Source organism: Ctenopharyngodon idella, chromosome 14, assembly GCF_019924925.1.
Source record: "Ctenopharyngodon idella isolate HZGC_01 chromosome 14, HZGC01, whole genome shotgun sequence".
NCBI classification, from domain to species: Eukaryota; Metazoa; Chordata; class Actinopteri; order Cypriniformes; family Xenocyprididae; genus Ctenopharyngodon; species Ctenopharyngodon idella.
This window is the reverse complement of record NC_067233.1, coordinates 17,124,976-17,149,273: the sequence shown is the minus strand read 5'-3', so window position 1 is coordinate 17,149,273 and position 24,298 is coordinate 17,124,976. Positions and strand designations below refer to the sequence as shown.

The 24,298-nt window shown below is 39.3% G+C and overlaps 1 protein-coding gene across 1 annotated transcript in view; it reads right to left on the bottom strand.

The window, feature by feature from the left end:
* Window positions 1-24,298, bottom strand: part of ctnna1 (catenin (cadherin-associated protein), alpha 1) — a 103,755-nt gene that overhangs the window by 16,011 nt on the left and 63,446 nt on the right. Inside the window, exons 10-16 of the mRNA XM_051859598.1 lie at window positions 16,834-16,926; window positions 16,379-16,535; window positions 14,110-14,310; window positions 11,223-11,374; window positions 6,560-6,670; window positions 3,919-4,100; window positions 1,103-1,208 (exon numbers count right to left, since the gene is read on the bottom strand). Coding sequence (XP_051715558.1) covers window positions 1,103-1,208; window positions 3,919-4,100; window positions 6,560-6,670; window positions 11,223-11,374; window positions 14,110-14,310; window positions 16,379-16,535; window positions 16,834-16,926 — 1,002 coding nt within the window. The remainder of the gene's footprint in view (window positions 1-1,102; window positions 1,209-3,918; window positions 4,101-6,559; window positions 6,671-11,222; window positions 11,375-14,109; window positions 14,311-16,378; window positions 16,536-16,833; window positions 16,927-24,298) is intronic.

The window sequence follows — 24,298 nt, the reverse complement described above, 5'->3', positions numbered from 1 at the left end:
CTGTGCTGCATGGGCGAAACGTGCTTGCCACAAATGCATAACCTCAAGAAATTAAAGGGATAGTTCACCCAAAAATGAAAATTATCCCATGATTTACTCAACCTCAAGCCATCCTAGGTGTATATGACCATCTTCTTTCAGATGAACACAATCGGAGATATATTTAAAAATATCCTGGCTCTACCAGGCTTTATAATGGTAGTGAAAACAGGGGGCCTGTTTTGAAGCCCAAAACATGCATCCATCCATCATAATTATAATCCATATGGCTCTAGCTGGTTAATAAAGGCCTTTTGAAGTGAGCGATGGGTAATAGTATAAGTATAATAAGTAACCCATGAAGCAATGTATGACGCAGGATGTAGGACTAGCGTAAGCTTAGATGCCTTTCGCGGTTTAAACAAATATGGCTGTGCAACAAACTCAAGCTCCTCTTTTCTTATATCGAAATCCTTGGACATTTCTCTTTAAGTGTAAAAATGTCTTGTAGTTCTTAAAAACACACACTACGAGTGCTATTGGCCTGTCAACTGGTAGTCTGCATGCTGCACGGTGATGTTAGCACAGCGTGACACACTCTTTTAATTAAATGACAAACTGAGAGGAGAGGCCTTCGAGGAGGGATGAGTGATGGGTGATGAGTCTGCTATGCAAAACCCCCTTCCCAAGCTCACAATATCCCTTTCAACTGCACTATTGAGAAGACAAGAAAAATCTGAAAGAACCCTTGCAGCACATACGGCAGTTTGATGTTTACTGGAAATGTTCCCATATTATTTTCATGAAGCCTGTGAACCTGTCATTGTCACTCAGCTTAAGGAATAAGAAGAGCTTTCCAGGAAAATAAGTGTCGGACTATGGGGATTGAATTTACAGACCCATAGCGCTGTCTTTACCATCACGTTCTGTGTCGCAATTTTTGAAAGGTGATGGAAAAAAGCCAGGGATATGAGTTGGCTGAGAGATAAATTATGCACTGATGCATTTCACTGTAGTGCTTCATAAGGATTAAGATCCTTAAGTAAAACATAAGAGCATGGATAATTCACCAAGAGATGATCATGTTTTTTTCCTGTAAAAGACTTGCGAGAGTTCAACTTACTTGATCCGCAATAGCGCGGCCCAGCTTGTCCATTCTTGATCCGGCTTCAGCAATTTTCTTCGCAGCACTAATCACATCAGAGGTGTTTTTGAGTGGTCCTTTCCCCCTGGAGAAAAAAAGATAGCAGTTTCATTCACAGTTACTGTTCTGCGTGCAGTCTCGTGTGACATGTGCTAGCGAGTATGTGTGAGCATGGATGATGCATGTCAAGACGTCAACACGTTTGACATAAGAATGGCTGGTCATATTGACAAGGTTGAAGAAAAAAAAAAAAAAAGCAGGCTCATTTCACAGAGCCTCAGGAACAGCGCAGCATGAACAAGGCTTTTTGGGAAAGACAAGATCAGTTTGCTTCCAATTGATTAATCTCATTAAGGAGGAACATCCCCCTCCAACACGCTTCCATTCACTAGTAGCCTGAAGAATTCGAGGGGGGTAAGAATGAACGAGAAGCGGGCAGACAAGACAGATGGTGTGAGCTAGCAGTAGTTCCCACCCATTTCTGTGATGTCTGGTCAGCTTCCTGGGGTCAATGTCACTACAGTTCATTTAATGGTTCTGGCCTCATCCATCCCAGTGTCCCATCTCAGCCCACCCCCCGCAGCTCCCCGGCTACGATCCGGCCAGTCATTTGCCAGCTCTGTGTGCCCACAAGGGACTGCGGGGCACAGTTGGCAAGTGGCACAACCTGGATTCAAAGCTGCTCTCTTCAGGCTAAACTGAACAATCCAACCCACAACAGATGGAATTTTGTGTTTTTGCTCTTCCTCTACACTCACCCCTCCCCATTGCGGTTCTCTCTCTCTTTCTGCGCCGTTCAGACAGGGTCCTCCTGGCAGCACTGCATCCATCAAAACAGTCACAGGAATTCACCAGAGACAATATCTCAAAAAGAAAATGCACCCCACAAAGAGCGACCAATACTTCTAACATTTTGAAACACAAAGGACAGGTTATTTTGATGTTGTTTTGGTGGTGGCCCACCCATAAGCCGCCCTAGGTGAGAGCGTGGTCACTACAAGGTGACTGTCGAGCAAGGGTGACTTCATCTCACTTGACAATCCCACACTCATATGCAAATCTGACTGAGTGCCCATGAATTAGCCACTGATACTGGTTCCAGATGGGGGTAGTGCAATAGTAGTGTGTGTGTGTGTGTGTGTGTGTGTGTGTGTGTGTGTGTGTGTGTGTGTGTGTGTGTGTGTGTGTGTGTGTGTGTGTGTGTGTGTGTGTGTGTGTGTGTGTGTGTGTGTGTGTGTGTGTGTGTGTGTCATATAGCAGCTCAAGCACTGGACCACAGCATGTACAGACAGGTGGCTCCAAAATATGTGACACGAATCCAGGCGATGCATGCTTTATTCATGAGCAGAAAGGGACATAAGCAGAATTGGTATCAAGCCGCTTCTCTGCAGATATTGAGGCCGGATAAAGACTCCCGAAATCAATTTCCTCTTTATAGCATTAACCTTCATGGGACTGTGTACCCATTCAAGGTCGAGGGGCAATAATTTGGGCGTGGACTGAATTAACTTGCCGAGACCTTCACTCAGCACATTTCTGCAGGTGACACATCAGCACCGATTGCCATTTTTCATGCAAATGCCACCAAATCTGACAGATGTACTACAGCCTTGTTGCTTTTTACTTGAGACAATGACAGATTTCTGAGGGCCTTCAACAAGTGTCTCCATATCACCTGGCGAGAAATGATACCATTCTCCTGCCTAAAACAGAAAACCTCCTATAAATACACACATTATGTTCAGGGAGCAAAACAATTAATTAAAAAAATAATAAAACAAACGGTTTTAATAGTTTTACATTTTAATGAACATAAATATATAATTTTTTGATCTGGGGAGGAATGGAGACATGTTCTTGAACAGGAGGAAGAGGCAAACAAAGCTGCTTTTTCCCAGGTTTTTGAGATAAGGTTGAGTGACAGCCATCCTACAGTCCTTACCATGTGTGCAATATTGGCAAATTGTGTCTTCAGCATGATCCATTTTAAAAAGGGGTCTTGGTTAGCATAGGCAGGGAGAAGCGATAGACCAAGACATTTTCTATCACTCTGTCACACACACAGAGTGTCCTCTGGGAGAGCAGATGGCAGTCACTCTCAGGTGTGCGGCCCACGAGCGTGCTGTCACACCTAAAATGACCCTTTCCCTGATTCTGTCAGCATACAGAGGAGGAATCCAGGTGAGCTTTTCTTGTGCTAGTAGCTCCTGCCCTTTGTTTTTAAATCAATTTTTTTTTAAGACAGCAAAAGATTTCTTTCCCTTTCTTTTGGGATCATGTATGATGGAAAGAAAAAGAGGCAGACAAATGAGGCAGGTAAAAAGCCCATGGAAAAAAAGCCCACAGCTCATTTGCTTCCACTGAGAGGGAAAAATGATTCCATGAGATGGAACCGAGTGCTTGTCTCAGTTAATATTAGACCTGACTAATTGATGGCCGATTTAGGTAAATGACAGGGGAAATTAGGTATAAAAAACAGATTTCGCCCGTCTCTCTTTCAATACTCGAAAAGGTTTTTCTTTAAAAACGCTAGTGCACATTTCATTGCCAATGCAAACTGCCATACAAAGCTATATAAAGCTAAAGCACTGAGCCGGGGCGCAGTGAAACCGGAGCAGCAGTGCATGGCCAGAGAGGTCTATTGAGTTGAGTCTAAAAGAGATGTGTGTGTGTGTGTGTGTGTGTGTGTGTGTGTGTGTGTGTGTGTGTGTGTGTGTGTGTGTGTGTGTGTGTGTGTGTGTGTGGGGGGGGGTTTGACATGCAGTCGAGCAGGGAAGATTGTGGTTTGCGCTCACCTGGTGAAGTCTGTCATCTCCATCATGATCATGCACATCTGCTTGGCCAAAACGATGATGTCATTTCCGCTGTCATCCCACTTGGACACCTCAGCGTCCAGCTTGCTCTTCTCCTCCTGGAAACTGGCCACCTGCTCGGCAATCTTCGCCTTCTGCTCCTGGGGTAGCTGAGCCATGATGGCCTGCCAATTCCACAGAGAAACTCATATATAACAAACCGTACATAAATTTGCTCACAATATGCTGATCTACGACTGTTAATGAGGAAAAGAGATGACAAAGGATATGCAATTAAAAAAGAAAATTGATGTTCAATCCCCTTCCTGCTCCTTTCTTTGCCTCTCTCTTATACCTTCCTTTGTCCTTCCCTCCTCTCTTACTCTCTCTCTCATTTCTTGCATGACCGGCCCGGCCTGGGCAAGCAGGAGAGATTTTATAGCTTTGGCTGGTGGCGTATGGGCTATGAAACATTCCTCTAATTCTGTAAAAGGTTCACAACCTTTTAGAACTATGCTGAGCAATGCTTTCTATTGAATATGTGCCACTGCATACAACACAAGGATCAACTGAAAAAGAGCATGACAACCTGTAAAAACATATTTTTCATTAAACAACAGTGTGCTAACCAGGTGCGATATGCAACAAGCTTTTTTGTTCATGTAATTCTGAAATTTTTCCATAAGCAACAACATTATTGATAAAAAGTTACAGTAAAAGCATTTAAAATGTTATAAAAAATTTCCAATTCAAATAAATGCTGTTCTTTTGAACTTAAAAAAAAAGTTTAAGTTTTTAAGTTTCCACAAAAATATTGTGTTGCAACATTTTTCAACATTGATGATAATAAATGTTTCTTAATACCAAATCAGCATATTAGAATGATTTTTGAAGAATTATGTGACTGAAGATTGCTGAAAATAAAAAAGAAAACGGCTGCTTAAAATTATAGTAATATTTCACATTACTGTCTTTACTGTATTTTTAATTAAATGCAGCTTTGATGAGCATAAGAGACTTCTTACAAAACCATTTAAACTTTTGAATGAACAAAAATAAAAAGTTAATTCATGCGTGTATACAATTATTTGTAGCTGGATACATGTAGCATCACACCTGGTTAGGACAGGCTGAACAATGATTATGAAAAATTCAGACCACATTAATTGAGATAAACCTTTCTTGCAAGTTCTCAATAAGAATTTTATTTTTCGGCCTCGTAAACTTAATTTTCTCTTTACATTTGGAGCACCGGCACACACGTGGCACACATTGGTGCATTAGCTGACTGACTGGGATTCCCACTGGAGCTGAGGACTAAATCAAAAGCCTCTTGGGGGTGGAACAGGAGGCTGGACAGTGATTACAGACTTATATAATCACATTCTCACTCAAGCACAACCTCCACTGCCCCGTTTTCTACAACTATCTAAACAAAAATACAACTTGCTTCCCCAGCAACAAGATTCAATGGAAATTGTAAGTCTTCTGCAATGCTTTTATCTTTAACAAGAGCTTTCTGTTCAAGCTTTGAGCTCTTTAAGTCTCCTGCCATCCCCTAGACAATAAGGGCTGAATATTTTTCTGTTATTTTTTAGTTTTTCATCAACATGCTTACATCACTGTAAGGAAAAGGAGTGTGAGAGGTCTGTAATTATATTCACTCGAGCTTGGGGAACAAAGAATATGCGACCGGCACAACAGATGTAAATATGAATAGATGACAGCCTTACACTACCAGGAACAATTCTAACTGACAAAAGGAAATGCAAAATTTGTAAAATTTATTTTAAAAATTTTTGGGCCACATATTGCTCTTCCATTTGTGCCGTCACACAAATTGTTATCAGGAACTCAAAAGAAGTGCTCACAGGAAAAGCTGGCACTCTCACTAACAAGATCCCCAAACACAACTTCGTTCCCGTTATTTTTCTCACAACGCTGAATTTAAAAAAGAAAACAGGATGCCAATCATCTGCAGTGTCTACCATCACCACAGCTGTGGACTACAGAATATATTCAAACTAATAACAAAATAATAATAATAATAATAATAATAATAATAATAATAATAACAACAATAATAATATATATTCAGTGTTCCTTCCAGCTATGTCAGGATGGATTTTCATAAGCATTACCAAGGCAACAGAGGAGGATGTGAAGGGAGGGGGGTGAGAGAGAGAGGGAGAGAGAGAGAGGAGGAATGGAGGTAGAGAGGGGGCGAGGTTTGATGTCTGTTTCGCTGGTGGCAACATCGGCAGTGCTGTTGACACGAAATCAGTACAGAATCTTAAAAACACTGATTCAGAGTTCCTGTGCTATTGGAGCTAAACAGTGAAGCAAAGGTGGATTTGGCCGTGATGCTGCATATCTGACCTGTGAGCAGAACATTTAGCACCTTGCAATGCTGTCTACGACTCTGTAAATGGACTGTGATAAAGTTTTATTACAGAAACATTGAAAAAGATGGAAATTAACATGTCCCTGGACAGATTCCATCCAAGTATCTACAAAGGGATCTAATCCTCTTGTAATTTTAGGATCAAGTTTGACACCTTCTGACCTTCTGAACGTGGCCCCATAAACTGGTAAGCCATGAAACCAAAGCTCTGATGTAAACAACAAAAGCACAATCTCTCACCCGCGCGCTCTGTCCGGCGATGAGCTGATCGTCTTCTGTCTGCACGCTGGTCCTGCTGCGAGAATCAAAGTCTTCTGTCTCAAAGTCCGAGTCGTCTAGTTCTTCTGGGGTCTGCCGGGGGAGAAGAAAAGTGTAGGGATGGGAAGAGATATGGAGAGTTAGCAAGCTCTTTCAACAACTCATGTCACTTATGATCTATTGCAAATGCTTATTAGTAGTAGTTTTCAATGGGAAAGTAGAAACCCTAAATGCATTTGTAAATAAGTAAGAATTGCTGCCCATGAGGGCTATGGTCTAATGATTAACGCATAGGCTCTGATACGTTTAGCCATGTGCTCCACCTTATTTCCTGTCCTCTCTAATACCTCTCTTACGATGTTGATAAAATGGTGAAATACACAAAAACAAAATAAAATGTTAGATTTTTAATGTGAGTTGTGATACCACTTAGTACTAGCAAGATGTGGATGATTGCCTTTGCTAAGAGGTTGCTTTAATGGTTTTTAGCACATTGATATGTGGCCTGATAGATAGTATGTCCTCCTATGCATCAAAAAGTCATGTGTTGAAGTATAATACTTAAAGGATTTGAATAAACCCCAACCCCCAAGTATGAGCAATAGTAATAGTGACTTTCCTTAGCAAGCAGCCTATGCATGAAAATAAAAAAATAAAAATCTGCCTATGCAATTTTAGAGTAAAAATGTAATGCTGGAAGTTTTAACAGTAACACGTCTCTACTAGTCTGCTGTAAAGAGAAACGGAATGATCTGGTGCACCATTGCAGCAGGTATGCCACGTTTTCCCTGTACTGAACTAAACTAACTCTCTTTCTCTCTAATCCCTGAACTGAATGCCAAACATGCCTCTTATAACTCTACTGCTCTATTAGTATGCACTTGCGAGCAGAGGGACCTGTTTGCAGAGGGAAATGGTGGAGAATGGGGAGGGGTGGCAGGGGGGAAGAACCCTCACTGACAAAAAAAAAACGCATTTCAGCTTGATGGGAGAAAGGACGAGATTTGAGAAGATACGGATGTATTATTTCGCCAGTACTGCAAGCCGTGCTTATCCAACTGTCAGTACAATCCATTTATGAGGAGATTCTGACTGGCTCACGATGCAGCTGCTCCAATAATAGATACCTCAAGCATCCCAAAACTCTGACTGCTGAAGATGACATCAAAACAACACATAGGCCAAACAAAGTCAGTCCAGGTGTGGACGACAGTTTGGTAGTGCCCAGGCTTATTTCATAAACGCACTGTATCTGGAGAATCACACTGAAGCATAAAATGGATTTTAGTGTCACAATGCTAAAATTTTAAACTACTTCTTGTCACTAGCAGGGTTGTGCACCATTCAAAATGTAATTGAAAATGCCTTTTAAATTTATTCAATTCTTGAAATTAAATGCAAGGAAATTGAATGAAAATGTATTCAATTTGATTTAACTAGAAAAGCATGACAAACTTGAATGCCAGTTTTGAGAAATCCTTGATTTAAATATTTTTGTTAAAAGGTTTGTAGGTCTTTAGAATAGAGAACGATAAAACAACACATACAGCGAAAGATAGAGTAAAAAAAAAAAAAAAAAGGTAGAGAGACTATCTTTCAAAACGTTTTCAAAAAATGAATACAGCAAGGATGCATTTAATTTTATTTAAAAGCTATGGTAAAGGTTTATAAATGTTACAAAAGATTTCTATTTCAAACAAATGCTGTTCTTTTGAACTGTCTATTCAAAGAATTCTGGAAAAAGTGTCAGTTTCCACAAAAATATTAAACAGCACAACCGTTTATGACACTGAAGACTGGAGTAATGATGCTGATAATTCAGCTTTGTCATCAGAAGAATAAATTACATTTTAGAACATCAGAATAGAAGGTAGATTTTAAATTATGATAATATTTCACAACATTATTATTTTACTGTATTTTGATCAAATAAATGCAGCCTGGGTGAATAAGAGAGACTTTTCAAAGATATTATAAAATCTTGCTGATCCATAACTTTTGTTCCCTAAATTTTAGTGTAAAAGCTTCTATTGAAATTTGTATTTAGTTTATATATTTTGACATTTAATAAATTAACTTTGTTGACCAGGGTAGAAGAACACTTCATTTCCAAGAATGCATTACGTGTGTTGAATTTCAATTCAGTAAATTCCTCTGTCAACTCCAATTCAACTTCATGCGCGTTGCCACCAATTAAATTCAAATCCCAACGTGAACTAAAAGGAAGCCAATTCTGGGAATTCTAAATTTGGCACAACCCCGGTCGCTAGTGTAGATTTACCAGGTACCGAGCGATAGGAACCGCAAACAGCTCAAAAATATCTACCTTGCTATCCAAGAGAATGCATCACATCTATAAACTAGGGCAGTAGCGAGCAGGCATTTGAATAAACAGCCTGAGACGCCTGAAGCAGTGTAGGTAAGGTGAGGTGCCTTCGCAGGCTACAGTAACCGCTCTGCAGATATGAGGATCCGTGCTATGGAAGGGCCATTAGTACCAGTGACATCCCTTCAACAGAGGAGTCGAGGGCTGCCTGCCTGTCAAATATTAGGTGCCGGCCGGCGAGGACTGCGAGTGCAGTACTTATCGAGGTTAAAGACTCTGTCCATCTTAAGTAGCCCAAGTTGCACACTTGTCTCTTCAGATCGAAGAGTTCTTGTGCGGCGGAGAGGTTGATGCCCACTGGGCACTAGTGTTGGCTGATTGGCTAGCGCTCAAGTTCTGTCTAAACATGTAAGCTTGACATGGCGTGCGTGTAGAGGGAAGCAACTTTAAGTCAAACATTAAAGTACAATTTTTTCTTCCATGCTATCTCAATGTCTGCAGGGTGTATTAAAACAGTGCTCTCTAACAAACCTCTGTGATCGCCAGACCTTTGGGTGGTTTTCTTATCGGTTCGGACGACTCGTCTTAGAACAAGGTCCCTGAAGCGTTTAAATAAAAAAAACTATACAGTCAGAAAGGAACAAAACAAGATAGCAAAGATCACACCTCTCCTTTCGACGAAGCGTTTCAGCATCGGGGGCATGTTCAACACTCATGTTAAACCAACAACCAGTAGATCCTGTCTGCCAGAGGGTCTTTTGTTTTAACCATTGAATCAATCTAGATAACTAGAGGAGGATGTCTGGAGTGGAAAATGAATTAGGCACTACAGCTCTCCTAGGATTTGAAAATAAAAGGGAAAATGCTAATTAAATCCCCTTTCTAAAAAAATCAATTACGTATTATAATGCAAATACAGCATAATGGATCCCCCATCTAATTTTATGTGTATTCTAATTCAAACCCTCTGTTATTAATGAAAATTTCAGCACAAGTCAGATAGTTTCATCTGGATCAAACTAGTGAGTCAATGCGAATCGTCTTGCTACCTGACATTTGAAAAAAGAGAGTTGGTTAATGTATTCAATCAAAGTGTGCAAGTACAATGGCTACAAAGAAATATGATGCGATCACAATCATCAATAGCAAATATACAAGTGCGTGTATGTCCAATTTCTAGAGGCTTTTTAATCGTATGCTACTCTGGCTTCATTATCCAGGTCGTGACTGCTCTCTTCACTCTTTAACTAAAGGCGCTAATACATTCTAACACATCCTCATGAGCCAATTATTCAAATTCAGTGTACGTTATCTTCGCAATTAATTGAAAACTCGTTAGTATGAAACTAGGAAAGACGAAATTTGCCTTAATTAATGCCTTTAACTTAGTTGCTCTGCGCTTTGGTGAAGTGGAGTTGAGGCTATGTGTGTTTCCCTGCGCGGCGGGAGCGGACGGTTGTCTGCTCATTGTCAGACTGTTAGCTAACGCTTCACTGCAAGCTAGCAACCATCTGTCCAATGTTACAGTTTAGCTCAGGGAAAGACCATTAACCCTGAGACAACTACAGCTTTGGTAATAGTGCACATGGAGAGGGAAATCTGTTCAATTAGGTTACCACTTGCCCAAAACAAATTCACCATTAGTTTCTAATAAGGCAGCACATATATGCGCACCAGGCTTGGTTTTTCAGTTCTCCTCTCACACAAACACTCTCAGGTCTAAGTGCAGTATTATTCTTAGTTATATCCTCACAGAACAAAATACCCAATTGGAGTTTACCTCAATATTACAAGCTCTCATGAAAGTGCTGAAAAGCACATGGAAAGCCAAAACATCAGAGTGTACTGGAAACGTGTGGTTAACATAGCTAAATAAGGTAATAAACTCTTTAACTGCTCTCCTAAAAGAACAGGTCTAAAAATTCATCCAAAAATGTTAATTTACTTACAATCATATCATTCCAACATTGTACTCCAATGAAATATCAGAGGTTAGGCAGAATGCCCAAGCTGATCTTTTCCATTTAGTAAAAAATGAATGGTGAACATACTGTCAAGCTACAAAAGCACAAAAATAACAAACATTAAATTCAGTCATGTTGACCAATATTATTGTGCGTTTTTGGTGCAATTTGTGATAATCTGTCCTTTATGATACAGAAAAGAACAGCTTAGATTTTCTACCTACTATCTACTTTAGTGTTTGACATGAGAAAGAAAACAAGGAGTTCACAACATTAGGAGGATGAGAATTTTTCTGGATAAAACTTAATCATTGAAAAAGAATCTTTTCTTTTCTATTTAAAGGCTTCTGCTCACCCTGATCATGAGCACCGCCTTCCTGATGTCCCTCACGCCATCATATACCAGACGTGAAGCATCAATGAACTCGTTCTCATCCACTGGCTGGCCTGGGTTGGCACTGAGAGCCTCCACGGCTGCCTCTACCTGCTCAGTGAAACGTGGCATCACTGTAAACGTACACACACACACACACACACACACACACACACACACACACACAGAGAGAAAGGACAAACAGCAAGGTCAAAAACACTTAGCAGCATACTAAAAGGGAAAAAAAAAAAAAGAAAAAAAAAAAACTTATTAATTTTGCTGGAAACAATTCTATTTCAACTTAGCAAATATGAGTGAGTTGAAGTACAATTCAAACAAGACATTGTGCCTGTAGAAATATATAATTCAAATTAGATTTGAATTGAATTGACACTTTCCCCTTAATCGAACTTGGAACGCCTGAAACAGAACTGAGCAGACGCAGAAATTCATGGTGGCTGTGTTGCTGGATTTTAATGACTGCTCAGGGCAACTTTTAATCAGGCTTTACTTGACTGCAAGAACGGCAGATGAGTACACTTAATCCAGAGGCACCCTTATATGAATCAATCACAAGACAGGTGGCAGCAAGACCTTAAAGTCACACAAATGCTTTCTGCATTCAAAGGCTATGGGAACCAGAGAGACCCTTTGAGGGCTGCTTCCTATGTTTTGTGGATGAAATTTACCCATTTACTTGCAGAGGATATTTAATAACATTAACTGCAGTGTTAGTTTGTGTTGCGCATGCTCAGAGCTTCAGTGAGAGTTATAGCTTAAGGAACCAAGTGATGAACCAAACAAACAGACAGGCAGTTTAAAAATTTAACTGGATTCGGGTGGTGATTGCAAAAAGCTTTCATGGGTAGAATATGGTTCCTTCCTCTACTGCATTTACTGCTAAACTTTTGGCTGAACGTGAGCTGGGGATACAGTCATACTAGACCATCTGAGACCAAAACCTTATAAAATTTGATTGAGCAATCCACCCGATTCAGCATGATCTATAGCGGTTTGCTCAACCACTTCGTGAAGCCGGCCTACCAGCTACACACCACCTCTCAGCCATAAAGTAATGATACCTCCCCATAGGTGCTAAACACATCTACATTAATACTCATTCACAATTTAAGACTGCACTAGGGAGTACAGTTACAGGACTGTGAGGAAGAGATTGAATGGAAAGATGTTAGGGAATAATTTGGATTTGGAAATTTGCATGAGCAAAAGGTTTTTTTATAAGCCTCTAGGCTTATGGGTGTGAGGTCTAAGGGTAGGGACACACCAAACCGACGCCAAAGAACTAGCGCTGATGAAAGCTGACTGTGTTGTTGCCTTGTGTCGTCCACGTCAGGGGAAAAACAAATCTGTGCTTGAACACACAGGTGATTGTCAACTAGCATGCACGTTCTGCACCTGCGTGTAAAGGAGATAACTGTCTATTTAAGCAGATATATTCTTCATTCAAAAGGGAAAGCAAAACTAATACTGCAGGTAGACAAACCATAAACAAAGCAGCGCTTGCTTACCGTTTTGAACATCAATCATGCTGATGACGTTCTTTATTCCACTACGCTCATGTTATTATGAAAATATTTGTGCAGAGGAATGCTCAGGTAAGATTATGTAAAATTACAACAGTCTTATGTCTGTGCTGTGCTTCTTTGCTCGCTTTCATAACTTTTCGCTAAACTGAACAGAGTTCTCTCTCTCTCACTGACGGGCCCAATGCCAATTTTACGTGTTGAATCGGTCCAAAAAGACCCGACGGTGTCCGACTAGAGCCAACGGTGCAGAACACACCGAAAAAACAAAGTCGGTCGACGCTGAAAAACGGCCTGACGCTGCCCGACAGCCAAACATAGGCTTGGTGTGTTCCTGGCTTAACAGTAATTAAAGCAATCTTTAGTGACATAACATCCTCCTCTTTGCCTTTATGTCCCAGCTATTTGTTTTAGTGCAAAGCTGAACAGAGTACACAAAATGTGACATAGCATTTCCCAAGAGAAAGTCCTCAAATGAACGGGAAAATCTTACGCTGTGTCCCAGAGGAATGAACCATCTCTGTGATTTTAGTCTTAAAATGGTTCCTGAAGGCATCCAAATGATATTATGTAACTGCACATGAAAGCAATTTTACGTTTATCTACCAGAAAAAAGTATGTTTTATCTTCCCAATAAAGCTTAGATACAGGTCACAGACATGGTCTCAAAAGCTAGTGGACTGCCTATCAAGACAGCATTTTTTGGCCACCAGAGGCATGGCCATGTTATACTACCTTGTGAGAAAGGTAGACAAAGTTACTTTTATTTTAAAATCAGCACTCTTGTACAAACACCCTACAAACCTACTCAAGGAAATTCCGGCCCAGATGGCAGCAGCACTATTTTTGGATGCCTGTGCAGCATTTTCAGATATTAAACAAGAACAATGGATTTTAAATAGAAATTAATCACATGTAGACAAGCACCATCACCAAAAAATAATATTAAATGGATAGTTCTGACTAAGTTCCGATTGGATGAAGCATGTTTGAAGCAGCTGCTAGATGCTGATAAAATAACATTTATATTATTGCACCAAATAATACAGAAATCGGAAACAGCCTACAGTTAGGGTTATTTTAGTTGTACTAATTTAGTTGAATTAAATATTAATAAATATTGCCTTTTCCATCATTTTATAAAAGAAAAACTCACTTGTGCCCAATAACACGTTACAAACTGTAAAAACACTAAGGCTAAACTAAATCCAATAATACAAAACAACAGATATCAGTTTATTTTTCTTATATATATAAAAATTTTAGCTAAAGACATTTACTGCAAAACACAAATTATTTCAGATATATAATGTTCTGGTTTATACCTGTATCAGTGAGAAGCTTGGTGGCTTCCAGAACCTTCTCAGTGTAGACCCCAGGTTCATAGTTGTCCATCTCAGATGTGACCACATGGACCACACGGGCAGCTCTACCTCGAATGGCTCCAGCAGTGCGATCAAGCCCGTCGACATCCTTCTCTTGCAGGGCGATGACACACTTGTTAACATCCTCCAGAATGTGATTTTCTAAAGCAAAAAGAAAGAAAAATTCAGAGAGAAGACAATGTTTAAAATAAATAAGAAGACAGCACTGGAGAATCTATAGAGTGCTAACCACAATGCAAAGCATGAAGACAGGAAATCCTCATCCTTCATGCTGTATTCACATTGTCCCTGACTTAAGAACATTAACGGGAACCACAAGGGCGGATGAAAAAAAGATTAAACACACACTCAGACAGTTTAGTAATGGGTATCTGGGAAATGCAAATCAACATGGTAAACTGTAATCCGTCCTTGAGTGGAGGTGAAGGCAGTCAGTCAGCCTACATCTCAACAAGAACTCTTAAAGGCCAAGTCTGATAGTTGGCTAGTGAGTCTTTAACATACACGAAAGAATGGCAATTCCACAGAGAGAGTTGACAAGTGCTTTTGCCTGCTCCCGAAAACGTAACAAACTTCTTCAAACATGGTCACTGAACAGTCCATGATTGAAGTGGCCTGTGTCATCATTTACTGATAAGAGATGTAGGTGTAAAGGCTCATCTCTTCTGCATGAGGCTATTACAGGTTTGGTACAAACAGACAGGAGTCAAGCAGGTTGAAAACAGTCCAGCTGCTGTGAAAAGCTGGGGGGGGGGATAATACTCCTATTCAGCAAAGATGCATTAAATAAGTCAAAAGTGACAGTAAGAGACATGTATACTGTAACAAAAGATTTCCATTTCAAATAAATGCTGTTATTTGAACTTTCTATTCAAAGAACCATTAAAAATAATAATAATAATAATTGTTTCCACAAAAGAATTAAGCAGCACAACTGTTTTCAACATTGATCAGCATATTATAATGATTTCTAAAGGATCATGTGACACTGAAGACTGAAAGAGCATATAATGGCATATCAATGGCTACTGCAAATTCAGCTTTGCCATCACAGGAATAAATTACATTTTAAAATATATAGAAAAAAGGTATTTTAAAGGGGTCATGAACTTTTTTTATTGTATTCTTCCTGAGGTGCACTTAATATGATTTTTACATCAAAAAATTGTCAATTTAGAAATAAATGGCTATTTTCTACCCTGATTTTGGCCCTCTGTTGAAGGGGCGTGTCTGCTGTGAGACTTCAGTGTTAACACCCACTGCTGTGATTGGCTGACATCATTGCACATGAAAAAAAGTATCATGTGGAATCCTCTCAAATACTTTTACTACATTTTTACTATTAGAGCTGTCAAAATAACGAATTGTCAAAAAGTGTTGATTACTGCATGATATTTAGATCCATTCCCATCACATAGAAGGTTGCAGTGATAAGCATTGACAAGACGACAGACAGTCTGTTAATCGCATGAATGCAGTGATCTCGTCATTGCAACGCAATTTCTGCACTCTCACGAAATGCTTTCACCATAACTAACAATGCAAACACGATGTAAAAACAGTAAGAGATTCATTATGTAGTGTAAGAGTGCCACTGATTATAACGGGAGTTTTGGCAAGTGTCACTTTCGAACAGTAGTGAATTTGGAAGTGCAAATTAGATATGAGAGCTATGCCAGATGAGAAGATTATCTGGATTTATTTGAATGCATTGGTACTTCAGTTATTGGGGAGTGTGAAAGCCAATATTCACGTTATGCATTTTTTTGTAAGTAAAAAAGCAGCATGAACATTCTGCTAAGCATTTTACCATTTTTTAATGTGTGCGTTGATGATGTTTATATGTGACTAAAAGTCTGTTAAATCTGTTCAGCATATAAAGTGATTGTAGCTTTCAGAAAATTTGTACTAAACTGCTCAATCATATGGATTAGTTTTACAATCTCTTTATGAACTTTTTAAAGCATCAAATTTGTAGTTGCGTGGACTGCCAACAGATTGTCAATGAGTGGACAGAAATCAGATTACATTAAAATATCTTTGTTTCTTGATGAATGGAATGGAATTGAATAGATGAACGGAAGTCTTATGCGTTTGGAACGACATGAGGGTAAGTAAATAACAGAATTTTCATTTTTGGGTGAACAAATCATTTAACACAATGTGTAAGAGCCAAGATCTAGCTGTACACTTTGTAACATTGGCTTACCAGACACGCAGAGGAAGTCGTCAATGGAAGTGATGTCATCCACTGCGTCAGTAAGCACTCGCACCTGTTTCTCCCACTGGTCCTTAAACAAATCCATGTTATCCTGGGCCACCTTGCTGTTAGGCTTGGCAGCCAGGGCCAAGGCTGCATTAATCACCTGCAATTACCACAAACAACCCATTAATCCGTTTCTAAGACGTAAGAGAACCAAAAACACAGCTGCACATATGCAGATTGATTATCTGAGCCCATTCTCCCCCTCCTCCACCATCCAAAACACAGTACGATTGTTTAAGATTACGATCGAGATTAAGCCATGTTTATTTTGATGGAAAGATAGGTCAAAGCCTCAGGATGAAGGAAGAGTAATTGGAGCTCAGATTAAAAAGATGTCAAAGCAGTTGAGTGAGGGCAGACTGGACGTGCCACAGGGGCATTGGTGAAATGCTGCGTACCTGAGGGCACAGTGTTTCCAGCTGGGAAGCGGCCATCCGCACCAACTTCACTCCCTCTTCGTTGTTGGAGATGGAGCATGCAAGGTTAGCTACCTACAACAGAAAATAATGCAGCTTTTTATGACATGATAAATGAAAGTTTTCCCACCCTCAAACAGTTTTAATTTAACACACCTGCTGTCAGCTGTTGATCTGATTATTTGATAAAATGGTAAAATAATACAGCAGGAAAAAAGCGCCCCAGAGGATTAAGGCAAAACAAAAGCAAAGCCTGAAATTGAGGTCTGGTTGTCTCCCCACATGGGGAATATATTTCATATAATTCACAAGATGATGGCTGACAGCATCAGGGAGTGGTTCATGGAGATGATTAAATCACCAGTCTGCCAGGCTGCTGTTACCTCAGGAAAGTGAGAGAGGGAAATATTCCTGACACTTTCAGAAACTTCACAAGCTGCTGAAATCTAGAGTGCTGAGGTAAGCAAACCCACTGCCTGTTGCCAATGTTCATAGTGTTATAGAGTAAATTGTCATTTTGACCCACAAATCTCTCTCCTTACCAGCATTCTTTGCAAACAGTTGTTATTTGCGGCCAATTTTTTGAAGCAAGAAATTAGAATTTTAGGGTCCTGCTGCCTAGCTCTGGCTGCGCGAGCACAATTAAATGTTACTGAGGAGTTTCACTCATATTTGTTTAGTGGGACTGCTTGGAGTTACTCTACCTTATCGTAATGTGCGAGAATTGGCTGTGCCAGGAATGGGAAATCCAGAACACAAGTGAAGTGTAAATGTGAACAGAGCTCAGCGTAGTCACAGAAAACGCCCCACTGACTACAGGAGTACCACAGTCGCGCTCTCTCTCCCTCCCTCAAGCACCATACTGGGAATCTCTCAAGCAGCAGGGTGCCATTAGCAAACACACTACTCAAGCATTAAGAACATGTATACATGCCAACAGTTTGAACAAGGAGCACTTCAGTACGTGCAATAGCCTTTAGTGGCTAAAATCTCATCTGACTAGACTCCACAGTAGCTGGGGGAAGGGGGTCTCCAATGGCCAGGGTAGAATCTGAAGCACACCTTTTGTTAATACGGTCACCATGATACACACTCAACTTGACATGAAGCATCTGATGGAAATATGTCCTGAGGGCCACTCAACTGCATATCTATTGGCCACTCTGTCAGATTGCAACAAGACGTCTGCTGATTTGATCCCCACGAGGAGAAATCCCTGACCATTACCCATGGTGCCCGAGAGCAAAGCAGTTAACACTAGATTTCTCCTGGGGGATTTTTACCCTGTAATATGCTCATGACACCTTTATTAACTAGTTGTGTGTTAATTACTGTCAACCGGAACTGGGAACACTTCCATAACACCTGATGTACCTGTTACATTGAGGAATGACATCTACACATCCCAAAGTTACCATAGTCAGCAGGATCTGGTCCATTTCCAGACCAGATGGTGGACCTGCACCCAGGAAGGACCACAATACAGCACTTAAATGCCAGCAAAGACCACAATGAAGAAGGAAGGAAGGAAGAAAAGACAATGTTACGACAAAGGCACTTTAATAGCATCTCTGATTTACGTCTAACACTAACTAGCTTGACCTGCAAAAATGTCAATCAATAGCTTGCAGCTCTGCATAATTTCCAGAGTCATTTCCATTCAAAGACTGATCCTCTTCCAGAGGTTGTTCTTTCTTACAGCAACATCCTATCAGTGCAGATGGTGTTTCACCCCTCTGTGGTACCGCTGGGTCAATGGAGAGGCGAGTTTGTTCACATACAGTATGTAGCAGAGCGGATAAACTCTGTGTTGCAAAAGCTCAAAACAAGGAATTGAAAAACAACTTCACTGATGACTTATGCAGGTCTCATTTGCAGCTAAACGTCAAGCAAAATGAGGATGAGGAACAAAAGTTAATTGTGAGCTGATTCTCATTTCCTGTTCAGGTATATTATCGCACTGATCGGTAGATCTTCCCACACACATAAACTGTAAATATATACTCTTCTAGATTCAGAGCAAAAAAAAAAAAAAAAAAAATCAAATCACAACAACAGCAATTTATTTAGGTTCCTGAAGAAAAATCACAGTCTTTATATATAGAGAGTATATATAGTTCCATTAGCATGACTCACGTAATGAGTTCAGTGCCTCAACATTATGTGACACCAAACTGAAAATGTATATGTATTGCTCTAGATGATATGATATGCCTTCAAAGTTTTCATTCAACTCAATGTCTATCATATTCACAGTTTCTCTTCCGTCTTGTTTTAGTTTTTGAGGCAACATAATGATCAAAATGAAATGGTATGAATTACAGAAGTGGTATGAATTACAGCTGCACAATTCTGGATAAATTGAGAATCACAATTTTTCTGTGTTTCAAATAGAGATCACGATTTTCCCCATGATTCTGAACAGACAACTAAATAAAATATGTAATTTACTAGAGGTTCTGAAAAAAACATTAATTGCTGCAGTCTACTTAAAATGTTTATTTAATTAAAATCGGTTTGAATGAATGATTTAACGACAATCAGTGTTTATATTTGAACTATACACTTTTATCCCAGTTCTTCTGTGATAATTTGAATATTTGTAAAACGAAATAACAGTACTGTGTGGTTGAAAAGACTGTTTGTGAAGATGTTTTGTATCTAGATAGCCTAACTGCTTTCTCTTGGGTCAGCGGCAGCGCCAACACTGATTTAAATGTTCCGGTGTGATTTTGTCTGGAGATGAAATAGACACGGGAATCACTGTCATTTAGGAATGAGATTGTGAGGGTGTTCGAACCAAGATCGCAATCTTTTAATGATTAATCGTGCAGCTTTAGAATGAACAGTGTCGAATTAAAAACGGTTTGAAAATACTACTTTAATTTCATTGCACTGTCTAGTTTTTCTAAATACAAAAAAAAAAAAAAAAACATTTGGTGAACTGCCCCTTCAAAATGTAACTGCATTAATTTTGCATTGAAGACAAAATAGAACATAAGCATGCAAAAAAAAAATTAGGGGAGTGCAGACTGTACGAATAGTCGAATATTCGTTTGATCTGTAATTATTATTTGTAAAATAAAAATACTATTCAAATTTTACTACATTGATTTTATTAGGGCTGCCCCGTAATAGTCGACTAACTGTTACTCAACGAGAAGAGGCTTAGTCAACCAAAATTTTATTAGTCGCAGGGGGGGGGGGGGGGGGGGGGGGGGGGAAATCCACAGGAAGTGGCGAAGTCACGCAGTGTGACGGACAGATCATTAGGTCTATGTGGTAATTACAGTACATTGGACAGGACGCCTATCATTCATACGGCTTATCATCTGAAACGTGCAAGTAGTAGCAACTTTACATGGCCGCACACTTTAACATTAATCTGGAAAATGTGGGTGTATGAAAGCTGAATAGTAGCACGCTTACTGCATGACAGCTAACATGGAGGTGCCGATGCGATCACTTGCACAATAAATACTCCATTTTTGGTCATACAGATAAGAGTAATAAATCTTTTGAATCTGTGAATTTTTGAAAAATGCCCATCCCTAGTAAAAATGAGAACAAATAAACTACTATTGGAGTAAATTAAGTAAATCTATGAAGTTGATTAAACTGCAACACTAACTAATTCCCCGCCCCTCTTTGGTCTTCTCTCTCTCTCTCCGCTTTCTTTCTCCCTGTCGCACGTGGTAGTCCCTTAAAATCTCCGTGTTCATTGAGCAGCCAGGAACCTTTGAGAACAAGGCCTTGAGGCAATAAAACTAAGCTGGTTCTATTTTTATCCCTCTTCAGGAATGATGCATTTCACGGTATTAAAAAAATGGAACCGCCACTGTTTCTGCGACCAAGAGCCAAGTTGCTGTTCTTCCTGCAATTTCAGAAGTTCAAGTGGCTTTCAGACTGAGGGGGGATGTGGAGGCAAATAAGTTTACCTAGCAAATACATAAAGGTGGAGTACTCTTGTGATGTATGAAGGTTGCCAGGAGGGTCTCCACAACCAGCACTCACTACAACATAAAGGACTATACAAAAGAAACTATTTGAATGAATGGTGGTATCTTAGAACGCTATTTTGAGAGAGACAGAAAGAGAGATGAGGCGATATGTAGCTGGCACTTTTTACGCCGACTTCATGCCTTCTGCAGCAGTAAAAAGATCAGGAGGGGAGAGAAGTATTGGCTGCAGTTCCTTCCCTGTCGTAGCCATGGATGCTTCATTGTACTGCAAATTAAACTGCAATCCCTACAGCAATAACCACATCCATATTTAAACTCTAAACAGAGTAAGAGAGAGAGAGATAAAAAAAAAAAAAAAATAGCATTACACTATAAATCTCCTGACTTATTTGTGGAATGTGGGCCACATTTGTAAAAGCAGGTTATTATTCACAGAATAAACATTCTGGAATTAGACTTTCGATTGTTAAATGATCACAATCTTGATTCAAACACCAACGCAATCTTATTCCTAAATTACAGCAATTCAGCGATGTCTATTAAACCTTTGACAAGAACGATCACAGCAAATATTCAAATCTGTGTTGGTCTTGCTGCTGACCCAGAGAAAGCAGTTGTCATGTATAGGTATGAAACAGCTTCGCAAACAGTCTTTTTAAATCACAATAATTCAAATTATCACATAAGTACTGGGATAAAGGTTTATAGTTCGGATATAAACGTTTATGTTAGCAACCAAAATAGAGCAAATCTCCTTTTGAAACTTTATTTGACGCTTCAAATAAATATTCTATCAATTCCGTTGTTACACTAGTAGATGGTGACAAGTGACTGTAAAAAATGTATGTCACTGAATAATTTAAAGAGATTTTTTTAAAAAACACTGATTTAAAAAAAAAACAAAAAAAAAAAACAGTCATTCATTCAAACCGATAAAAAAAAAAATAACTCAAATTATTATTTTTTTTTTAAATAGACTGCAGAAATTAACATTTTGAGAAACTAAATTATAGGGCTGGGTAAAAAAAAAAGAAAAAAAAAAAAAAGAAAAAAGATAGATAGATATCCCGATTTTAATCAATTCTCATTTTTATGAACCGATATCGATTCTTCAATCAAAAGAATCAATAAATCTATCCTGTTTTCAGTTGATGAATGAACGGAAAATTGTAGCACGCCTCTCATCCAATAAATAACAATAAACTTTGGGCATTATTACTTTTGATATGAAACAAAGTCTCAGATTTCAAATTCTGTCCATTTTATTATGAAATTCAAAATATAAATACCATTTTGGCACTGTTTAATGTGGCGTGACAGATCGCGGTAGCTCAAGCAAAGCCGCAGCGAAGCGCACGTGAAATGATCATTACTTCCGCTTTAATACCAGTTACAGTGCGAAATAAATATGAATGAACATCTGAAGGTATGTTAAAAGATAGAGTACAACTTTCCAAAATTTGTATCACGTCACATATAATCACTTAATCAGTGTTTCAACCGCTGAAAGGCATAAATAAAACCGTTTACAATACGTCTCGTTAACATCACATTTACCTCAGGAAAACCATATTCAGCTATAAAAATGAACTCTACAAAGGAGCATTTTGCTAAATGTGCACCATATTATAATAGTGATTCCATAATTATATAATGTATATAAACATGCAGTGATCACTGGCTGTGCTTCAAAACATTGAAAATGAGATATACCAGGGGTTTTCAACCTGTGGGGCGCAACCCCCGAGGGGGGCGCCAACACCCATTAAAAGGGGCACGAGAGTTACACTAGAGAGATACACTAGAGTAAAAAAGTTAATGTGGGGATTTTGCAAGCAAATATTTAGTCATCCACTACAAGGGGCAATTTGACTATTCTTCCAGCTAATCGTTGGCTACTACAATAACGGCAGATCTCCAGATTTGGTGCAGTTGAATTCGAGCAAAAACTAAAAACAACATGGACGGGTGGCGTGTAAAAAGCAAGAATACCAGCGATGGTAAAACATTTAAGTTGAGTGAAAAAAGGCTGTCACATTACATTTGGTAAGCTGTTTATATTTTTAATGTTTCAGTTTCTGGACGCGAGTGGCACGTAAAATCCCTAACCGTAAATTTATGTCTTGTCTATTTTTGACTTACTCCAATGCGCCACTTCTGAAACAAAGACCAAATCTATTTGCAACAGTTGCTTTTGTTGTGTCCAGTGTGGATAGCCGTTCATGCGTCATGTCTAAAAACGTGTGGAAAACACGGCTGCACCGCTTTCTCCTTTCGAAAGCGCTCGGGAGCTTACACTGCTGTAGTGTCTGCATTTGCCGTTCTCCATGAAGACGAGGAAGTTTCAGCAAATGATAAATGGATTTCCAGCCATTATATTAGCTCTACCATTGCTAGATAAATAAACCTGCCCTAAACAGCTATGATCAGCTGTCAGTCCTTCTTGGCTAAGCTTTTAATGTTGTTACGGAAAAGGGCAAAGCTGATCGGTTGGTTCTTGTCACATGGCCTGCATGTGCGCTTGCGACATTGTGAAAAGTCAAGATTTTTCTCATCTCGCTGCAGCATAAATGCGCCTGGGAAAAACGAGTGCATCACACCACGAGCCTCACAATACCGTCGCTCTCTATTTGACCACGCTTGTCGTGCATCTACATTTAAAATAATGATCTTGAGTGTGAATGTGAATGGCCTCTATAGCTGTAGACACGGTTTTGCACACTATACGCAGCATATTAAATAATATAGCAATGATGTTCAAACGCATAAAGTGTATATCAATGATACTGGCGTTGGTTGGGGGTAGGGGGGACGCAAGTAAAATTAGATAAACTTCAGGGGGCGCATGTCCAAAAAGGTTGAAAACCCGATTTATACTTATATTCTAGATATACGTGTGCGCGTGCATGGTTTACAGTTTATCATTTGTATAAAAGATAATGCATACTGATTTTAATAATTGTATAAATTTATTATAAATGAAATTGATGGCTTTATTTAATGCTTCATCAAATCTGTGGGACAATGTGGCATCTCTTGAAGAACTGAAAAACTTTACATGTATACTAAAAGTACTTTCATTTTCAGCCATGTCATTTTTAAAAAAGAAAAAGAAAAAAAAGAAAACGAAAAAGAAAAAAAGCTCAGCATAACAAGTTTGGGGTTATTATTATTTAACCATATAGAAGGACAAGAGTGCAGAGTTAAGAGAGGTTAAAATAAATTCCCCTCCTCAACCATCTCTTGCTGCGAGGCAAGTCTTCACTGCCTGTCAAAAATATATTAGACCATCCTTAGTGATGTAAGCCATCAGCAAACAGAGGAATCCCCATATATGGCACATCATTTTCAGCCCACTGTGTTCGTTTTGTAACAGAAGGCAACTACATGAATACGGAAAAAATCCCTAATGCACAAGAATACATTTCCTTGCCAACAGATTGGATACTAACCAGGAGTGAGACGCTCCAGCTATTCCAGACAAT